The sequence below is a fragment of the Heptranchias perlo genome, chromosome 23, assembly GCF_035084215.1.
Source record: "Heptranchias perlo isolate sHepPer1 chromosome 23, sHepPer1.hap1, whole genome shotgun sequence".
NCBI classification, from domain to species: Eukaryota; Metazoa; Chordata; class Chondrichthyes; order Hexanchiformes; family Hexanchidae; genus Heptranchias; species Heptranchias perlo.
Window position 1 is genome coordinate 44889018 of NC_090347.1, and position 17743 is coordinate 44906760.

At 49.7% G+C, this 17743-nt stretch overlaps 1 protein-coding gene across 2 annotated transcripts in view; it reads left to right on the top strand.

The window, feature by feature from the left end:
- The window catches only part of LOC137341293 (pre-mRNA splicing regulator USH1G-like), a 72753-nt gene extending 56508 nt beyond the window's left edge, over positions 1-16245 (top strand). Inside the window, exons 2-4 of one of the 2 annotated variants that reach the window (XM_068004410.1) lie at positions 1485-2870; positions 9937-10186; positions 14592-16245. In XM_068004410.1, the coding sequence (XP_067860511.1) occupies positions 1485-2730 (1246 nt within the window). In that variant the 3' untranslated portion in view covers positions 2731-2870; positions 9937-10186; positions 14592-16245. The remainder of the gene's footprint in view (positions 1-1484; positions 2871-9936; positions 10187-14591) is intronic. The other variant, XM_068004409.1, reaches the window with a different exon arrangement.
- Positions 16246-17743: the final 1498 nt, after the last annotated feature.

Consider the following 17743-nt stretch of genomic DNA (forward strand, 5'->3'; position numbering starts at 1 on the left):
TGGCTGAAGACTGGTTTCTGTGATGGTGGGGATATTGGGAAGAGGCTGAGATGGATTATCCACTCGGCACTTCTGGCTGAAGATGGTTGCAAACGCTTCAGCCTTGTCTTTTGCACTCACATGCTGGACTCCGCCATCATTGAGGATGGGGATGTTCATGGAGCCTCCTCCTCCCGTTAACTGTTTAATTGTCCACCACCATTCACGACTGGATGTGGCAGGACTGCAGAGCTTTGATCTGATCCGTTGGTTGTGGAATCGCTTAGCTCTGTCTATAACATGTTGCTTCCACTGTTTAGCATTCACGTAGTCCTGAGTTATAGCTTCACCAGGTTGGCACCTCATTTTTAGGTATGCCTGGTGCTGCTCCTGGCATGCTCTTCTACACTCCTCATTGAACCAGGGTTGATCCTCTGGCTTGTTGGTAATTGCAAAGTGAGGAATATGCCAGGCCATGAGGTTACAGATTGTGCTGGAATACAATTCTGCTGCTGCTGATGGCCCACAGCGCCTCATGGATGCCGAGTTTTGAGCTGCTAGATCAGTTCTGAATCTATCCCATTTAGCACGGTGGTAGTGCCACACAACACGTTGGATGGTGTCCTCAGTGTGAAGGCGGGACTTCATCTCCACAAGGACTGTGCGGTGGTCAGTCAAGGGCAATTAGGAATGGGCAATAAATGTTGGCCTCGCCAACGACGCCCACATCCCATGAATGAATAAAAAAAAAAGTTCTACCAATACTGTCATGGACAGATGGATCTGTAGATTGGTGAGGACAAGGTCAAGTAGGTTTTTCCCTCATGTTGGTTCACTCACCACCTGCCGCAGGCCCAGTCTGGCAGCTGTGTCCTTCAGGACTCGGCCAGCTCGGTCAGTCGTGGTGCTACCGAGCCACTCTTGATGATGGACATTGAAGTCCCCCACCCAGGGTACATTCTGTGCCCTTGCTACCCATAGTGGGATATTCACCCCGCCCGATATACGCCCCGCCCGTTAAACACGCCGCCCATTAAACGCGCCCCGCCCATTATGCTCCCCGCCCTTTATACACCCCGCGCGTTGTGCGCCCCGCCCATTGCGCGCCCCGCCCATTATACACCTTGCCTGTTTTATACCCCGCCCGTTATACATTCCGCCCGTTATGCGTCCAGTTCATTATACACACTGCCCGTTATGCACCCCACCCAATACACACCCTATCCATTATATGGAGATCGATAGATTTTTGTTCGGTAAGGATATCAAGGGTTATAGAACAAACACATGTAAATGGAGTTGCAATACAGATCAGCCATGATATAATCGTGGAACAGCTCGTTTAAAGGCTCAGAACAGTTTGGTGAATGAATCCCAGTTCACCAAGTGAGTCCCAGTTCAGCCAGTGAATCCCAGCTCTGCCAGTGACCCCCAGTTCAGCCAGCGAATCCCAGTTCAGCCAGCGAATCCCAGTTACTGATTTTTTTTTTCTTCTGTCCTTTCAGCGGTGATCCTGACAAATGTGACATTTGGGGAAATGCGCCTCTTCATTTGGCCGCCGCCAATGGCCACCTCAACCTCCTTTCCTTTCTGGTGTCGTTTGGGGCAAATATCTGGTGCCTGGACAATGATTACCATACTCCACTGGACATGGCGGCCATGAAGAGTCACATGGAATGCATCCGCTATCTCGACTCCATTGCTGCCAAACAGACCACCCTGAATCCCAAACTGGTCAGCAAGCTGAAGCAGAAGGCCTTCAAGGATGCCGAGAGACGCATCAAAGAGTGCGCAAAGCTGCAGAAGAGGCACCACGAGAGAATGGAGAAGAGGTACAAAAAGGAGGTGATGGACTCCTCAGACACCATGAGCTTCTCCAGCTACTCCAGCAGCACGCTGAGTCGTCAGCTGCAGCGCATGTCCATCATGGCGTCGGTGCCCTACTCTCAGGCCACTCTCAACGCCACCGCCAAGGGGAAGACTAAGATCCAGAAAAAGCTGGAAAGGAAGAAACAAGTGGAGGGAACCTTCAAGATATACGAGGACGGGCGCAAGAGTGTCCACTCCCTGTCCGGCCTTCAGCTGAGCAACGACGTGATGTTTGTCAAACAGGGGACTTACGCCAGTCCTAAGGACAAGATGAGATGCAACATCCGGGAGATGTTTGCTAATGAGGAGGACGCGGTGTCACACGCCATTAGTGACCCCGGGTTCCACATGGACATGGCCTATTCTGACGTCAGCACCGACTCAGGCCACGAGTCCCTCTTCAATCGGCCTGGCCTGGGGACGATGGTCTTCCGCAGGAATTACGTGAGCGGGGGCCTCTTCGGGATCGGACCCGACGGCGGAGAGACGGTGGGCAACAGTGAGGTGAAGAGTGTGGGCGTCAGGCTGCGGAGCCGGCTCCAGCGGTCGACCAGCGTCAACGACAGCATCGGCAGCGCCCACAGTTTACAGGAGAGGAACGCGGAGGAGCTGCCGTGGGAAGAGGAAGAGCTGGGCCTCGACGATGACCACGAGCCTGAGACCAGCCCCCTGGAAACATTCTTGGCCTCCCTGAGCATGTTTGAGTTTGTGCCGATCTTCAAGAAGGAGAAGATTGACCTCGAAGCCCTGATGCTTTGCTCAGAGGAGGATCTGAAAAGCATAAACGTTCCATTGGGACCCAGGAAGAAAATCATGGAGGGCATTCAGAGGAGGCAGCAAGCTCTAGAGGAGCCCGATAAACTGGATGACACAAGTCTGTGAGTGCCAGTGGGAGGGGCAGTTTTGCTGGTTTTCAGAGAGAAAGACAGAGAGAGCAGCTCATTGAAATAGGGCTCGAAACAAGCCACCTGTAAACTGAGAGATTTTGCAACGAGCGAGGACGATAAGACAATGTGTTAAAGGTATGTAAGGTAACCGAGACATTCACACTTTCACACTTTGGTATCATCTTTGCAAGGAACTGGGAGAGGTGTGGCAGCCAGGCAACGTACGTGAGGGGAGGGTTCATGAAGGTGTCACTCCAAGCAATGAGCCCCACTTATTGGGAGCTGACCATGGGAAGTCGCAGGCTCCCCAACCTTGTACTCATTATTGGATGGCACATTTGTAAAACCGTCCCTCTTGCTGTCAAATGACTTTGTTCAAGTATTTCTGATGCTTCTCAATGGTCTAATGGGGACAATGCAAACAATGGACTGCAAAGTCACAAAATCTCCTGATTTGACCCTAATTTGTGCTGTTAACTGATCCCATCTGGGGTTGTAATTGGGTCCTACAACTAATTTCAGCTTCTCTGGGAGAGGAAAGCTCAGGGGATTCCTCCTCCTGATCACTAACTACTCACTCTTGCTCAGTATTGCACTGGGAGTGTCAGTCTGGATTATGGGCTCAAGTCTCTGGAGTAGGAGCTTGAACCCATGACCTTCTGACTCAGGGGTGAGAGTGCTCCCACTGAGCCACGGCTGACAATGACTCTGGTAGGTTATAGCCTAAGCCATAGTCTAGTGAAGTGACTGCCTTTCAATGTGATGCAACCAATGAGGCAAAATACAGTAAGAAGGGGTTTCTGTTTAGTCTCTAGGCACGGTACAGATTGCCTAGATATGGACCGGTAAAGGTAAATGAGAATAAGGACTCAAAGATAAGAGTGATCTGAGGCGATGAACCTGACAGAGTATCTACAGTAAAAACCCCAAAACATAACATTGGGTTTCTGTGGCGCCTGCAGGCAGTTTGTGTCTGTAGGATATTTATGATGTGGAGATGCCGGTGATGGACTGGGGTTGACAATTGTAAACAATTTTACAACACCAAGTTATAGTCCAGCAATTTTATTTTAAATTCACAAGCTTTCGGAGGCTTCCTCCTTCGTCAGGTGAACGATGTGAAAATGAAATCCTCGAAATGAAATCGCATTTATAATTCACAGAACAATGCTTGGTGAGTACAGACAGTTTTTTCAACTGCCCGTTGCCAAGGCAATCAGTGTGCAGACAGACAGGTGTTACCTGCCAGGTCTCAGATTCTGAATCTGAGACCTGGCAGGTAACACCTGTCTGTCTGCACACTGATTGCCTTGGCAACGGGCAGTTGAAAAAACTGTCTGTACTCACCAAGCATTGTTCTGTGAATTATAAATGCGATTTCATTTCGAGGATTTCATTTTCACATCGTTCACCTGACGAAGGAGGAAGCCTCCGAAAGCTTGTGAATTTAAAATAAAATTGCTGGACTATAACTTGGTGTTGTAAAATTGTTTACAATTGTAGGATATTTGGCAGTGGAATGCATCACAGCCAATCTGGATCCTGCCCACGCACGACACTCACACACAAACATGGACTAATGCCTGAACACTCAGCTTATATTCTGGAATGGGGACAGAGAGCTGATCGAATGACTCATGTGTGGCCTCCTGTTTTAATCAGGTCTCTTCCTTATACCGTGTCACTGAACCAGAACATCCACATACTGCGGCATGAGGCCGTAAATAATGTGGATCTCCCACTAACCAACAATCGGGCTTATCGCCACTGTGAAACAATGGGGAAGATAATAATGAAATAGTGGTGTATTATAGTGAAATAGAGTCATAGAGTTATACAGCACGGATAGAGGCCCTTCGGCCCATCGTGTCCGCGCCGGCCATCAGCCCTGTCTACTCTAATCCCATATTCCAGCATTTGGTCCGTAGCCTTGTATGCTATGGCATTTCAAGTGCTCATCCAAATGCTTCTTGAATGTTGTGAGGGTTCCTGCCTCCACAACCCTTTCAGGCAGTGAGTTCCAGACTCCAACCACCCTCTGGGTGAAAAAGTTCTTTCTCAAATCCCCTCTAAACCTCCCGCCTTTTACCTTGAATCTATGTCCCCTTGTTATAGTACCCTCAACGAAGGGAAAAAGCTCCTTAGTATCCATCCTATCTGTGCCCCTCATAATTTTGTACACCTCAATCATGTCCCCCCTCAGCCTCCTCTGCTCCAAGGAAAACAAACCCAATCTTCCCAGTCTCTCTTCATAGCTGAAGCGCTCCAGCCCTGGTAACATCCTGGTGAATCTCCTCTGCACCCTCTCCAAAGCGATCACATCCTTCCTGTAGTGTGGCGACCAGAACTGCACACAGTACTCCAGCTGTGGCCTAACCAGTGTTTTATACAGCTCCATCATAACCTCCTTGCTCTTATATTCTATGCCTCGGCTAATAAAGGCAAGTATCCCATATGCCTTCTTTACCACCTTATCTACCTGTTCCGCCGCCTTCAGGGATCTGTGAACTTGCACACCAAGATCCCTCTGACCCTCTGTCTTGCCTAGGGTCCTCCCATTCATTGTGTATTCCCTTGCCTTGTTAGTCCCTCCAAAGTGCATCACCTCGCACTTTTCCGGGTTAAATTCCATTTGCCACTGTTCCGCCCATCTGACCAACCCATCTATATCGGCCTGCAGACTGAGGCTATCCTCCTCGCTATTTACCACCCTACCAATTTTTGTATCATCAGCGAACTTACTGATCATACCTTTTACATTCATATCCAAGTCATTAATGTAGACCACAAACAATTGTAGATAATAGTGAAAATAATGGTATATTATAATGAAATAATTATAGATAATAGTGAAAATGGTATATAATCATCAAATAATCAGAAAATAGTGAAATTATAGTTCATAACAATGAAATGATGGTGTGCAATAGTGAAATGATGGTGTGCAATTGTGAAATGATGGTGTATAATAGTGACTTCTGCGATGTAGGGATTCCTGAGCCAGAGGGTCCATAATACATCAACAGCAGGTAATATACTGGCGACTATTGTAGGTTTGGGCTATATGGTAATTACTGAACAAACAGCCAGTGTCCCACAGGTTAACTGACAGCGTGGTGAGGCCCACTCAGTGGCCCCGATTTGAACTGCCCCCATCTGGCAGAAACCGGGCCGGGGAGGCAGTAACTAATGGGTGTCAGTTGCTCCTACTGATCCCACTGCCTTCCCGCTGCGTCCCCATATTAACTGCTCTTTTCAGCAGGGGATCAAGACACCGGCAGGGAGGAAGCAGGGTCCTGCTTTAAATATGCAGAACGGGTCCAATGATGTCATCCAGAGGCTACAATGGAACGGGGGAGGGGAGGGGGAGGGGGAGGGGGCAGTATCGGCTCCACTGTCAGGCAAAACCTGGAGCTGGATCCTGGGCCAGACCTACCGGGAGCCGGATCCCCCGCTCCCCGCAAGACCAGACCCCAGACCGCATCGCGGCCTCGACCTCTCGGCCTCCCCCTGCTCCTGGTCGCAGCCCCAAACCTTCCCGCCCAATAACACCCTTCCCGTGCTCCCTCGCCGCACCCTCCCCACACCCTCCTGAATTCTGGGAGTGCGCTGTTTGTAAAATCAGGGGGAGCGTGATCCTGGATATCTGACAGTGCTCTCCGCTCATTCCATCAGGCCCAATACTTCTATCACTCTCAAACCCACCTATCAACATCCAGCTCCTTTACAAGTTTATCATTGACTCTGAATCAATAGTTGTAGCACTGGAACTGGCAACACAGGCATCAGTAATATTCCCACTGGTAACACCGGCACTATAACACTGGCACTGTAATACAGGCACTATAACATAGGCACTGTAACAATGGCACTGGCCATACTAGCACTGGTAATGCAGGCACTGTAACACTGGCATTATAACCTTGGCACTGTAACAAGGACACTGGCCACTCTAGCACTGGTAACACAGGCACTGTAAAATTGGCACTGGTAACACCAGCATTAGTAACATTGCCACTGGTAACACTGGAATTGTAACACTGGCACTTTTTTTTATTCATTTATGGGATGTGGGTGTCGCTGGCAAGGCCAGCAATAATTGCCCATCCCTAATTGCCCATGAGAAGGCTCTGTAATAAGGGCATTGGTCACACTGGCACTGGTTTTCAGTTTAGTCTTATCATTCTCTCACCATTCCCAGTGTTAGATTTGTCTTTCTGATGACTGCACCAACAGACTGACTTCAAAGTAATTGCCAGTGATACCAATGTCAATTCACTACTGCCTAAGTTCCCAGTGCTGGTGCCACCAGTGGCAATGTTGCCAGCCCCTGTATTACCAGTGCTTGAGTTGCCACTGAAGGTGTTACTAGTGCCAGTGTTATATAATGTTATGTTAATGTTACTATACTAATGTTATTATACAATGTTGTCTGTGTTATCAGTGCAGCATTATCGACACTTGCATTAACAGTGCCAGTAATAGCACCATCCAAATTTGGGTTCCGCCAAGACCACTCGGCTCCAGACCTCATTACAGCCTTGGTCCAAACATGGACAAAAAAGCTGAATTCCAGGACATTGCTGCAGGAGTTCCTCAGGGCAGTGTCCTAGGCCCAATCATCTTCAGCTGCTTCATCAATGATCTTCCCTCCGTCATAAGGTCAGAAATGAGGATGTTCGCTGATGATTGCACAGTGTTCAGTTCCATTCGCAACCCCTCAGATAATTAAACAGTCTGTGCCCGCATGCAGCAAGACCTGGACAACAACCAGGCTTGGGCTGATAAGTGGCAAGTAACACTTGCACCAGACAAGTGCCAGGAAATGACCATCTCCAACAAGAGAGAATCTAACCACCTCCCCTTGACATTCAACGGCATTACCATCACCGAATCCCCCACCATCCTGGGAGTCACCATTGACCAGAAACTTAACTGGATCAGCCATATAAATACTGTGGCTACAAGAGCAGGTCAGAGGCTGGGTATTCTGTGGCGAGTGACTCACCTCCTGACTCCCCAAAGCCTTTCCATCTACAAGGCACAAGTCAGGAGTGTGATGGAATACTCTCCACTTGCCTGGATGAGTGCAGCTCCAACAACACTCAAGAAGCTCAGCACCATCCAGGACAAACCAGCCCACTTGATTGGCACCCCATCCACCACCCTAAACATTCACTCCCTTCACCACCGGCGCACCGTGGCTGCAGTGTGTACCATCTACAGGATACACTGCAGCAACTCACCAAGGCTTCATCGACAGCACCTCCCAAACCCGCGACCTCTACCACCTAGAAGGACAAGGGCAGCGGGCACATGGGAACAATACCACCTGTACGTTCCCCTCCAAGACACACACCATCCCGACTTGTAAATATATCACCGTTCCTTCATTGTCGCTGGGACAAAATCCTGGAACTCCCTTCCTAACAGCACTGTGGGAGAACTTTCACCACACGACTGCAGTGGTTCAAGAAGGCGGCTCACCACCACCTTCTCAAGGGCAATTAGGGATAGGCAATAAATGCTGGCCTCGCATGAATGAACAAAAAAAAATACCATTGTTGCCAGCATCAGTAGTACTAGTGCCAATATTACCAGTACCAATATTAACAATGTCAACATCAGGCATGTCAATCTTCTCAGTGACAGTGTTACCAGTGAGTGTTACCAGTCAGTCTTATTAATGTTTGTGCTACTGATAACCATGTTAGCAGTGTCAGTGCTACCAGTGGCAGTGTTACTAATGTATGTGTTACCCACACTTGTGTTACCAGTGCCAGTGTTATCAGTGCCAATGTTACTAATGTATACCCACACTGGTGTTGTCAGTGCCAGCATTACCAGTCTCAATGTTCACCATGCTGAGATTGCTAAGGCCAATGCTACTAATGAATGTATTATTGGCACGATTTCCCCCACTGCCAGTGTCGCTGCCAATGTACCAGTGTCACCAATTACCTTTGGAAATATCACTGGTGTTGTTACCAGATCCTGTATTATTAGTGCCAGTGTTACCAACACTGGCAAAACCAGTTTTACCAGTGTTGGTGTTATTAATGCTGGTGTGCTGAGTGCCAGTGTTATCAATGGCAATATTTTGAGCCCTACTTGTTACCAGTGCTAGTTTTACCACTAGTGATGTTATCAATGCTGTGCTTACAGCACCAGGATTGTCAGTGAATATGTTACTAGACCTAGTGTTCCAAGTGCCCGTGTTATCAATTATTACTAATGGAAATACTACTAGTGGCGGTGTTACCAGTGGCAACATTACCAGCCCTGCTGTTGTCAGCTTTCATGTTGCGAGTGCCTGTGTTATCATGGCCAGTGTCACCAGTGGCAATGTTACCAGTATTAATGTTCCCAGTGCCATTTGCGTGAATGACGTTTTTCCTAGAGCCACCATAACCAGTGATGGTGTTAGTAATGCCAGTATTGCTAGATCAAAAGCAAAATACTGTGAATGTTGGAAATCTGAAATGAAAACAGAAAATTCTGGAAACACTCAGCAAATCAGGCAGCATCTGTGGAGAAAGAAACAGAGTTAATGTTTCAGGCCGATGACCTTTCGTCAGAACTGGAAGATGTTAAAGATTATACATGTTTTAAGCAAATACAGCGCCAGGGAAATGGGGGGAGGGGAGGAAAGAACAAAAGGGAAGGTGTGTGATAGGGTGGAGGGCAGGAGTGATTAAATGACAAAAGGGATGATGGTGGAAGGCAAGGAGGGTGGGAATGGGACAGATAAAGAAACAAAAGATGGGTCTTGAGGAGCTGTAAATGGCAACATCAGAACCATTATTAGCACCTGGTGTCTGAAAAAATGGGAGCAGTGGTTATGATCTGAAGTTTTTGAAATCAGTGTTGAGTCCGGAAGGCTGTAAAGTGCCTAATCGAAAGATGAGGTGCTGTTCCTCGAGTTTACACTGAGCTTCATTGGATCAGTGCAAGAGGCCGAGGACAGAGGGGTCAGTGGCAGTGGGAGGGGAATTAAAATGGCAAGCGACCTGCAGGTCAGGGTCATGCTTGTGGACAGAGCGGAGGTGTTCAGCAAAGCGATCACCCATTCTGTGTTTGGTCTCCCCAGTGTAGAGGAGATCGTATCATGAGCAGCGAATACAGTATTGCAAGTGCTGCTGCTGCTGCAGTGTTACCGGTTTAGGCATTAATAATGATTTGTTTTATTTCTCATTTATAGATAACAATCATGAGGTGCCTACTATTTACTGCCTGAGACACATTGCCAGAAAAATCCATCATTCACTCTCTGAACTCTACAATCATCGCTTCATCCAATCCTTCACCTTAGATTTGAATGAGATTCATATCAAGTGGATCCCGATTTCCTGTCTCAGTGGAGGAGGTTTGACAGTGTGTCGGCCATATGAAGAGCTCCAACACACCCAGCGTGCCAGACTGAGGGGTACAGTGTGGGTAATATCAGTCAGGTCAGGGTGAAACACCACATTCACTGCCAGCACTCTCTCACATTTGGTGGGAGGGGGGATAACTGATCATTAAAGCTGGAGTTCAAAGTATTATTCCCAGTTATCGTCAGCCACCTCCTCCCTGTGCCATGACTGACCCCCCCCCCCTTTCCCACTGCTGAAAAGCAGCCACTTGGTCAGCTGGTCCTTTAAAGGCATGGGGCCTACTGTCCAACTGGTTCTGTCATTTCCCCCGTACTTGTGAGGGAGGTTGAACTCCTCAACGACCCTGGTTGGGCCGAATGGCCTGTTTCCATGTTGTAATTTCCATGTATTTCTAGCCCCAGGGCCTCATGGGCTGCCTGTGACTCTCGTCCCCTCTGAGCCCCGTTTCTATGTGTAACGCTGAGTGATGGAGCAGCACTCGCTGTCTTGTCTGTGCCGAGGTTTTGTACAGAAACTGTTAATCTTGGTGTAACGTGCACTAGTCTTCCAGGGAAATGCAACGTGTGTTGGTGCAAATCACCAGCGACACAACCAAGTTGAGTTACTGATTTTAAACAATGCTACAGTCGGCAGTGAAGAGGTTTAAGAACACGCCCCCTGCTTGTGGAATCATTATCGAAGGGCTTTCATTGATGAAAGGGAGATTCTTTGAGCTTGGACAAGATCAGTCCAGCTCTTAATAACCGTGGGCTACAGCACAAAACTACTTCTATTCTGATGCTGATTGTCAATCACATTCAGAGAGGACACAGGTCAGCAGGGGGCAGTCTTCTGATGTTGGCACTGAGGCCAATTGATGGTGTAGAGGGAGCTTTACTTTGTATCTAACCCGTGCTGTACCTGCCCTGGGAGTGTTTGATGGGACAGTGTAGAGGGAGCTTTACTCTGTATCTAACCCGTGCTGTACCTGCCCTGGGAGTGTTTGATGGGACAGTGTAGAGGGAGCTTTACTCTGTATCTAACCCGTGCTGTACCTGCCCTGGGAGTGTTTGATGGGACAGTGTAGAGGGAGCTTTACTCTGTATCTAACCCGTGCTGTACCTGCCCTGGGAGTGTTTGATGGGACAGTGTAGAGGGAGCTTTACTCTGTATCTAACCCGTGCTGTACCTGCCCTGGCAGTGTTTGATGGGACAGTGTAGAGGGAGCTTTACTCTGTATCTAACCCGTGCTGTACCTGCCCTGGGAGTGTTTGATGGGACAGTGTAGAGGGAGCTTTACTCTGTATCTAACCCGTGCTGTACCTGCCCTGGGAGTGTTTGATGGGACAGTGTAGAGGGAGCTTTACTCTGTATCTAACCCGTGCTGTACCTGCCCTGGGAGTGTTTGATGCTGACACTAAGGGGGAAAAGTTGGATAGGGGCCGATTTTGGGTGCAGGTAGCGTGGTTTGTTATTACCCCGTGCCCAATGCCCCCTGCGCAGGCAGGAGTCAAGTTTTGGCCCACTGGAGCACTTACCTGCAATCAGCGTTCCATCCTGGGCCTACCATGTGGAATCAGTGCAATTCGCACTTTCCACCACCAGGGGGAGCTCAATATCTTAAAGGGAGGATGTTTCTCAGAAATCTCTTAAAGGTAGCTGGTACCTGTTATTTGCTGAAAGTAACAGTCTACTGTCTGCATGGAGTCTGAACAAAGATCAGGCATCGCACATGTAAAACACAGATGCAGGTCCCACTCCTATGTTTACACACTGATGAGTTATGTTAAAACATTGAATAAAGGTTGCGCACTACTAAATCCCACATCCTCCAATCTGCACGCCAGACCTCACCAGTCTGCCGATCTGAGTTGTTACCAGGCCTGCGAGAGTGCATGCACCAAGGTTCTCTGCTGATGCACTAGAGACCTTGGTGCAAGAGGTGGACAGAAGGAGGGGCATCCTATATCCGCAGGGTGGGGGTGGAGGGGGGCAAGAGGCTCTCCAGACATATATCCAAAAGACAGTGGGAGGCAGCGGGGGACGAAGTCAATGCCAGGCGCACAGCATCATGAACATGGATGCAGTGCAGGAAGAAGTTCAGTGCTTTGACATGAGTGGTCAAGGTGAGTGAGGTCAACTGTCAAGTGGTGTCTCCGACCAACTGCACCATGCACTACACCCCCATCACCCACATACCAACAAACTCTTTCCATCAGTACTCAACTCTTCCAATCAGATGCTTCCTCTCACCCTTGCACATTACCACTGTTTCAAGCCGCCCACCCACAACTCACAGGCCACACACACTGACAGCTATTCAACCATGACAGGCACACATCACCCAGATACATGTCCCGCTTTCTTGCAGGAGAAGATGGCTCATATCAAGAGGCAGCAAGTGGCAGTGGCATTTACCCCCTCGAGCCTGTTCCGCCATTCAATGAGATCATGGTGGACCTGTGACCTAACTCCATATACCCACCTTAGCCCCATATCCCTTAATACCCTTGGTTCAAAGAAATCTATCAGTCTCAGATTTAATATTCACAAGTGAGCTAGCATCAACTGCTGGCTGCAGAAGAGCGTTCCAAATGTCTCCCACCCTTTGCGTGTAGAAGCATTTCCTAACTTCACTCCTGCACGTCCTGGCTCTAAATGTTAGGCTATGTCCCCGCATCCTAGTATTCAAGTCTAGGAGACTTCCAAAAACAGTTACAAATGTCTCTGCAGCAAGAAGCAATAATCCAGCCATTAACTGTAAATCCTGCAAGGTCCCTTTAAATAGCGCCGGGGCGGGGGGGTCCTCCAGGCACTCTAAGACACGTTCAGATGGTAGAGGTTAAGACTGTGCGTTGAGTTGAGCGTTAAGTCACAAAATGGTGTCTATCACTTTAAATCAGCATTACACACTGATTGAAGCCATTTTCTCCCTACTTTACATGATTCCAGCGTTCGATATCTGCGCCTGCGCAAACTCCTATACCAAGATGGCGTCTGGCGCACGTCACACTGGAAACTGGAGGGGGGGTGGAGTGGAGGTGATGGTAGAGGAGGGTGGGGGATGGGGAGGTGATGGGAGAGGAGGGTGGGGGCAGGTGATGGGAGAGGAGGGTGGGGGCAGGTGATGGGAGAGGAGGGTGGGGGAGGAGGAGATGGGAGAGGAGCGTGGGGGGAGGGGAGTTGATGGTAGAGAAGGGGGAGGGGAGGTGATGGGAGAGGAGGGGGGAGGGGAGGTGATGGTAGAGGAGGGTGGGGGAGGGGAGATGATGGTAGAGGAGGGTGGGGGAGGGGAGGTGATGGGAGAGGAGGGTGGGGGAGAGGAGGGTGGGGGAGGGGAGATGATGGTAGAGGAGGGTGGGGGAGGTGATGGGAGAGGAGGGTGGGGGAGAGGAGGAGATGGGAGAGGAGGGTGGGGGAGAGGAGGAGATGGGAGAGGAGGGTGGGGGAGGGGAGATGATGGTAGAGGAGGGTGGGGGAGGGGAGGGGAGGTGATGGGAGAGGAGGGTGGGGGAGGGGAGGGGAGGTGATGGGAGAGGAGGGTGGGGGAGGGGAGGGGAGGTGATGGGAGAGGAGGGTGGGGGAGGGGAGGGGAGGTGATGGGAGAGGAGGGTGGGGGAGGGGAGGGGAGGTGATGGGAGAGGAGGGTGGGGGAGGGGAGGGGAGGTGATGGGAGAGGGGGGAGGGGAGAGGAGGGTGGGGGAGGGGAGGTGATGGGAGAGGAGGGTGGGGGAGGGGAGGTGATGGGAGAGGAGGGTGGGGGAGGGGAGGTGATGGGAGAGGAGGGTGGGGGAGGGGAGGTGATGGGAGAGGAGGGTGGGGGAGGGGAGGTGATGGGAGAGGAGGGTGGGGGAGGGGAGGTGATGGGAGAGGAGGGTGGGGGAGGGGAGGTGATGGGAGAGGAGGGGGAGGGAAGGTGATGGGAGAGGAGGGTGTGGGAGGGAAGGTGATGGGAGAGGAGGGTGGGTAGAGGGGAGGTGATGGGAGAGGAGGGTGGGTAGAGGGGAGGTGATGGGAGAGGAGGGTGGGGGAGGGGAGGGGAGGTGATGGGAGAGGAGGGGAAGGGGAGGTGATGGGAGAGGAGGGGGAGGAATACTCTTCTGCAGTTGATATTAAAGCACATTCTACTCAATGTTCCATTAGTGTAAATGTCACTACCTGTCTCCCAGTTGTTTCCTGATCCTGGTTTGAGGTAGCCTGGGAGCTGACATCTCGTGGAACTCTTGTGACACCATGACTGAGGTAATCTGCCCACAGTCCCCTTGGTATGGATGATGTGAGGAGAGCAGAGTGATGTTTAGATCACTCCCTTTTAAGGCACAGGAAGAATGGTCACTTGGGGGTGAGGTTCCTCAGGACATCTGGTGCCTGTGGATTTGTACCTCAAGAGTCAGCGCCTTCGAGGGGGGAGGAAGGGTGAGGAGAACATTGGTAAAACAAAAAGGTTCCAGGAGGAGGAAACAAATGCTTCAATAATGGATTTGGATCTTTGCTTCACAAGGAGAGCATCAGTTCCAGGCAGGGTAATGAGCAACACAGACCTCAAGGCCTTTCCGTCCATGGTCCCAACAGGACTGGGAAACAGTCAAAAAGGAAGTAAAGACAATCCGACAGTGGAAGTAAGAGATGAGGCCGCTGCATGCTCTTGATGGTTAGAGCTGGCACCTCCTGATGGTCCACCATCAGACCAGGCTGGTGCTTGGAACACTGGACTAGGACACGGCCAAAGAACGCACGAGTCCAGCTGCACGCTCCTGATGGCTAACATCTGGCAATTTGAGAATTTGAATTCAGTTCTTAAAAAAATCTGGAAATAAAAAGCTGGCATCAGTAAAAGTGACCATGGAGCTGTCGGCTTGTCGTAAAAATCCAACTGGTTCACTAATGTCCTTTAGGGAAGGAAACTTGCCGTCCTTACCCGGCCTGGCCTATACGCGACTCCAGTCCCACAGCAATGTGGTTGACTCTTAACTGCCCCTCTGAGGTGGCCCAGCGAGCCACTCAGTTGTATCAAACTGCAGTGGTTCAAGAAGAAGGCCCACCACCACCTTCTCAGGGTAACTAGGGATGGGCAATAAATGTCGGCCTTGCCAGCAACGCCCACATCCTGAGAATGAATATAAAACACCTCCTGTTTGATGCTCCACTGGTGGTTGGGTCATTGGTCTGGGACATGACCCCAGAACGCATGAGTCAGCTGCATCTTTTCAAGCTTTGAGCGCAGGATGTTGGGATGAGGCGAATAAAGTTGGGTGAACAGCTCTTTGTAGAGTTGGGGAGTTAGGGAACAATTCCACCCAACCCCTCTTACTTTTGAGAGAATTCAACAGAGTATTGTTTAAGCTGAAGCCAGGGATGGCTATGTTGCCACATCGTTCCCTACACAGTCATTTCATTGCATTCTTCATTTGAAGAAGAAAAAAAAATCCAATGAAGATACATCAATGCAGAATTGTTGAGTCGTGGAGCCTCTCTTCAGAATGTACGATGAGAATGTGGTGTTTAATTCAATAGATGCAAAAGGAATAAGGTTAATTTACCCAACTCCCCGATACTTTAGTAAATAAAGGCACCTCCCAGTGTAGTACTGAGCCATACTGACCAGGGAGATCGCACATTCAATCTCCAGATCAGTCCTGAATTAGCTGATGTCAACTGGGATGCTTGTAAGTGTGGAGAGAAACAATCAGCCGGGGTTCCTGCTCCTGATCACTATCCAATGAACCCTGCTGGAAAGTATGTGTGTGATGGGATGAGGCTCAGTTGTGATGCTATTCATGGTAGATCAGCTTGCCAACACTCTGCCTGGGCTCGCAGAATAATAGCCACTCAGGTTTGCCCGACAAGAGTCAGCACTCCCAGAGGAGATGGTGGGGGAATTTCAGGGTGGGGGGCTGGGGAGGAAGAATGACTCACCTGCTCTGACAACCTCAACACAAGCAGAAAGCCATGGCCAATATTAACCAGAAGATAGTCTTTGTAATGAGAAGTTCTATTTGTACCGTGTGGTCGAATTATCTGGACTGTATGGACTGTAAGATAGAGTCTGTCTGGTGACTGTTGAAATAATTCATTGATGTTCAGTAACTGTGTACACTACGTTACAAACAATGCCAGTGGACATGTTTTTGTTAATTAAAGACTTTGCAAGCTCAGAGCCTGGTTGTGTTGCCTTTCTCCCTGTCTCCATGGTTACCCGTGTACAGTGAGTGTTTTACTCTCTGGTTCAGTCATTCGTTAAGAGGAAAAGTCAGGCCATCTTCCAAGCACACAGTTCAGGGCCCGGTTTACGAGTCCGCGTTATGCCAGCCTTGCCAATCGGCCGCCCGTAGCGGGAAATCATGGGCAGTGCGCCCATCATTTCCTGATATTCATGGGGAGCAGCAGAGATCCCGGTCTGTGCAGGCTGGTTGCAACTATTGGCCCTTCTACAAGAGCCTTCGCTGATTCACTCACTGCCTCCCCAGCTCCTCAGCAATGGTGGTGCTACACACACACACAACACACGTATATTTACACACTCCTGTACGTGTAGAGGTAATGGCTCAGTCTGAGCTCTAGACGGCTGATGCACTCCCGGGGGGAGCCTCGCTTCGGGAGTGTATATCGGGAATTCTGGTGCATGTTGCTCACAATTTTTCATCCATGATAAGTCGGGGTCAGTCCATCCCTGAGTTTCTAGGAGTGCAATTTTGTAAAATGAGCTGTTCGATGTTCTCTGTTCCTAGACTCTATCTGCTGGTCAAACTTACTGTTGGTGTTAATAGCAGACACTTTGCACTGGTTTAATCCAGGTGTTTAAATGGTTTAACTCCTCAGGTAAAACACCGTCCCCTATTATTGCTAACAGTAATTTCGACCTTCAGACTACCTGCAGGGAACCCGTGGCGTTGCTCCCGTTAGAGGACGCACTATTTTATAACAAGGGGATCATCAATAAAGTGTGGAGATTGGGACGGGTGACAGACAGCAAGAGTTTTGGACAAGCTGGAGTTTATGAGGGTGGAGGATGGGAGGCCAGCTAGCAGAGCCAGCCAATCCAGACGTTGCAATAGCAGGTAGAAGTTTAACCCACGCCCAGTTCGCCCTCGCAGGTGGACGTAAAAGATCCCATGGCACTATTTCAAGAAAAGCAGGGGAGTTCTCTCCGTGTCCGGGCCAATATTTATCCCTCAAGCAACATCTAAAAAACATTTATCTCATTGCTGTTTGTGGGATCTTGCTGTGCGCAAATTGGCTGTCGCGTTTCCTACATTACAACAGTGACTACACTTCAAAAGTACTTCATTGGCTGTAAAGCGCTTTGCGATGTCCTGAGGTCATGAAAGGTGCAACCAGGGTTGGTTCAAGTGGGATGCCAATGTGGTATGAGGTCTAGTTAAACCTGAGCGACAGGTCAGGAGGGGGATGGAGTCAGTGGTGAGACAGTGACCTCTCTCTCTCTCTCGCTTTCTCTCTCTTCCCCTCAGAGTCTGCCTCTTCCACCAAACCGCCCACCTGCCTCCATCAATCGCTGGTCATCCCGCTCGCTGGACCAGCTCACTGTCCCGTCAGCTCAAGGGTAGAACAAGCGAGAAAAGTGACTGGAAAATAACTGACACCCTAAGGTGGGGAATCACAGTAAACCCCAGGGTGAGGATTGAGAATAAACCC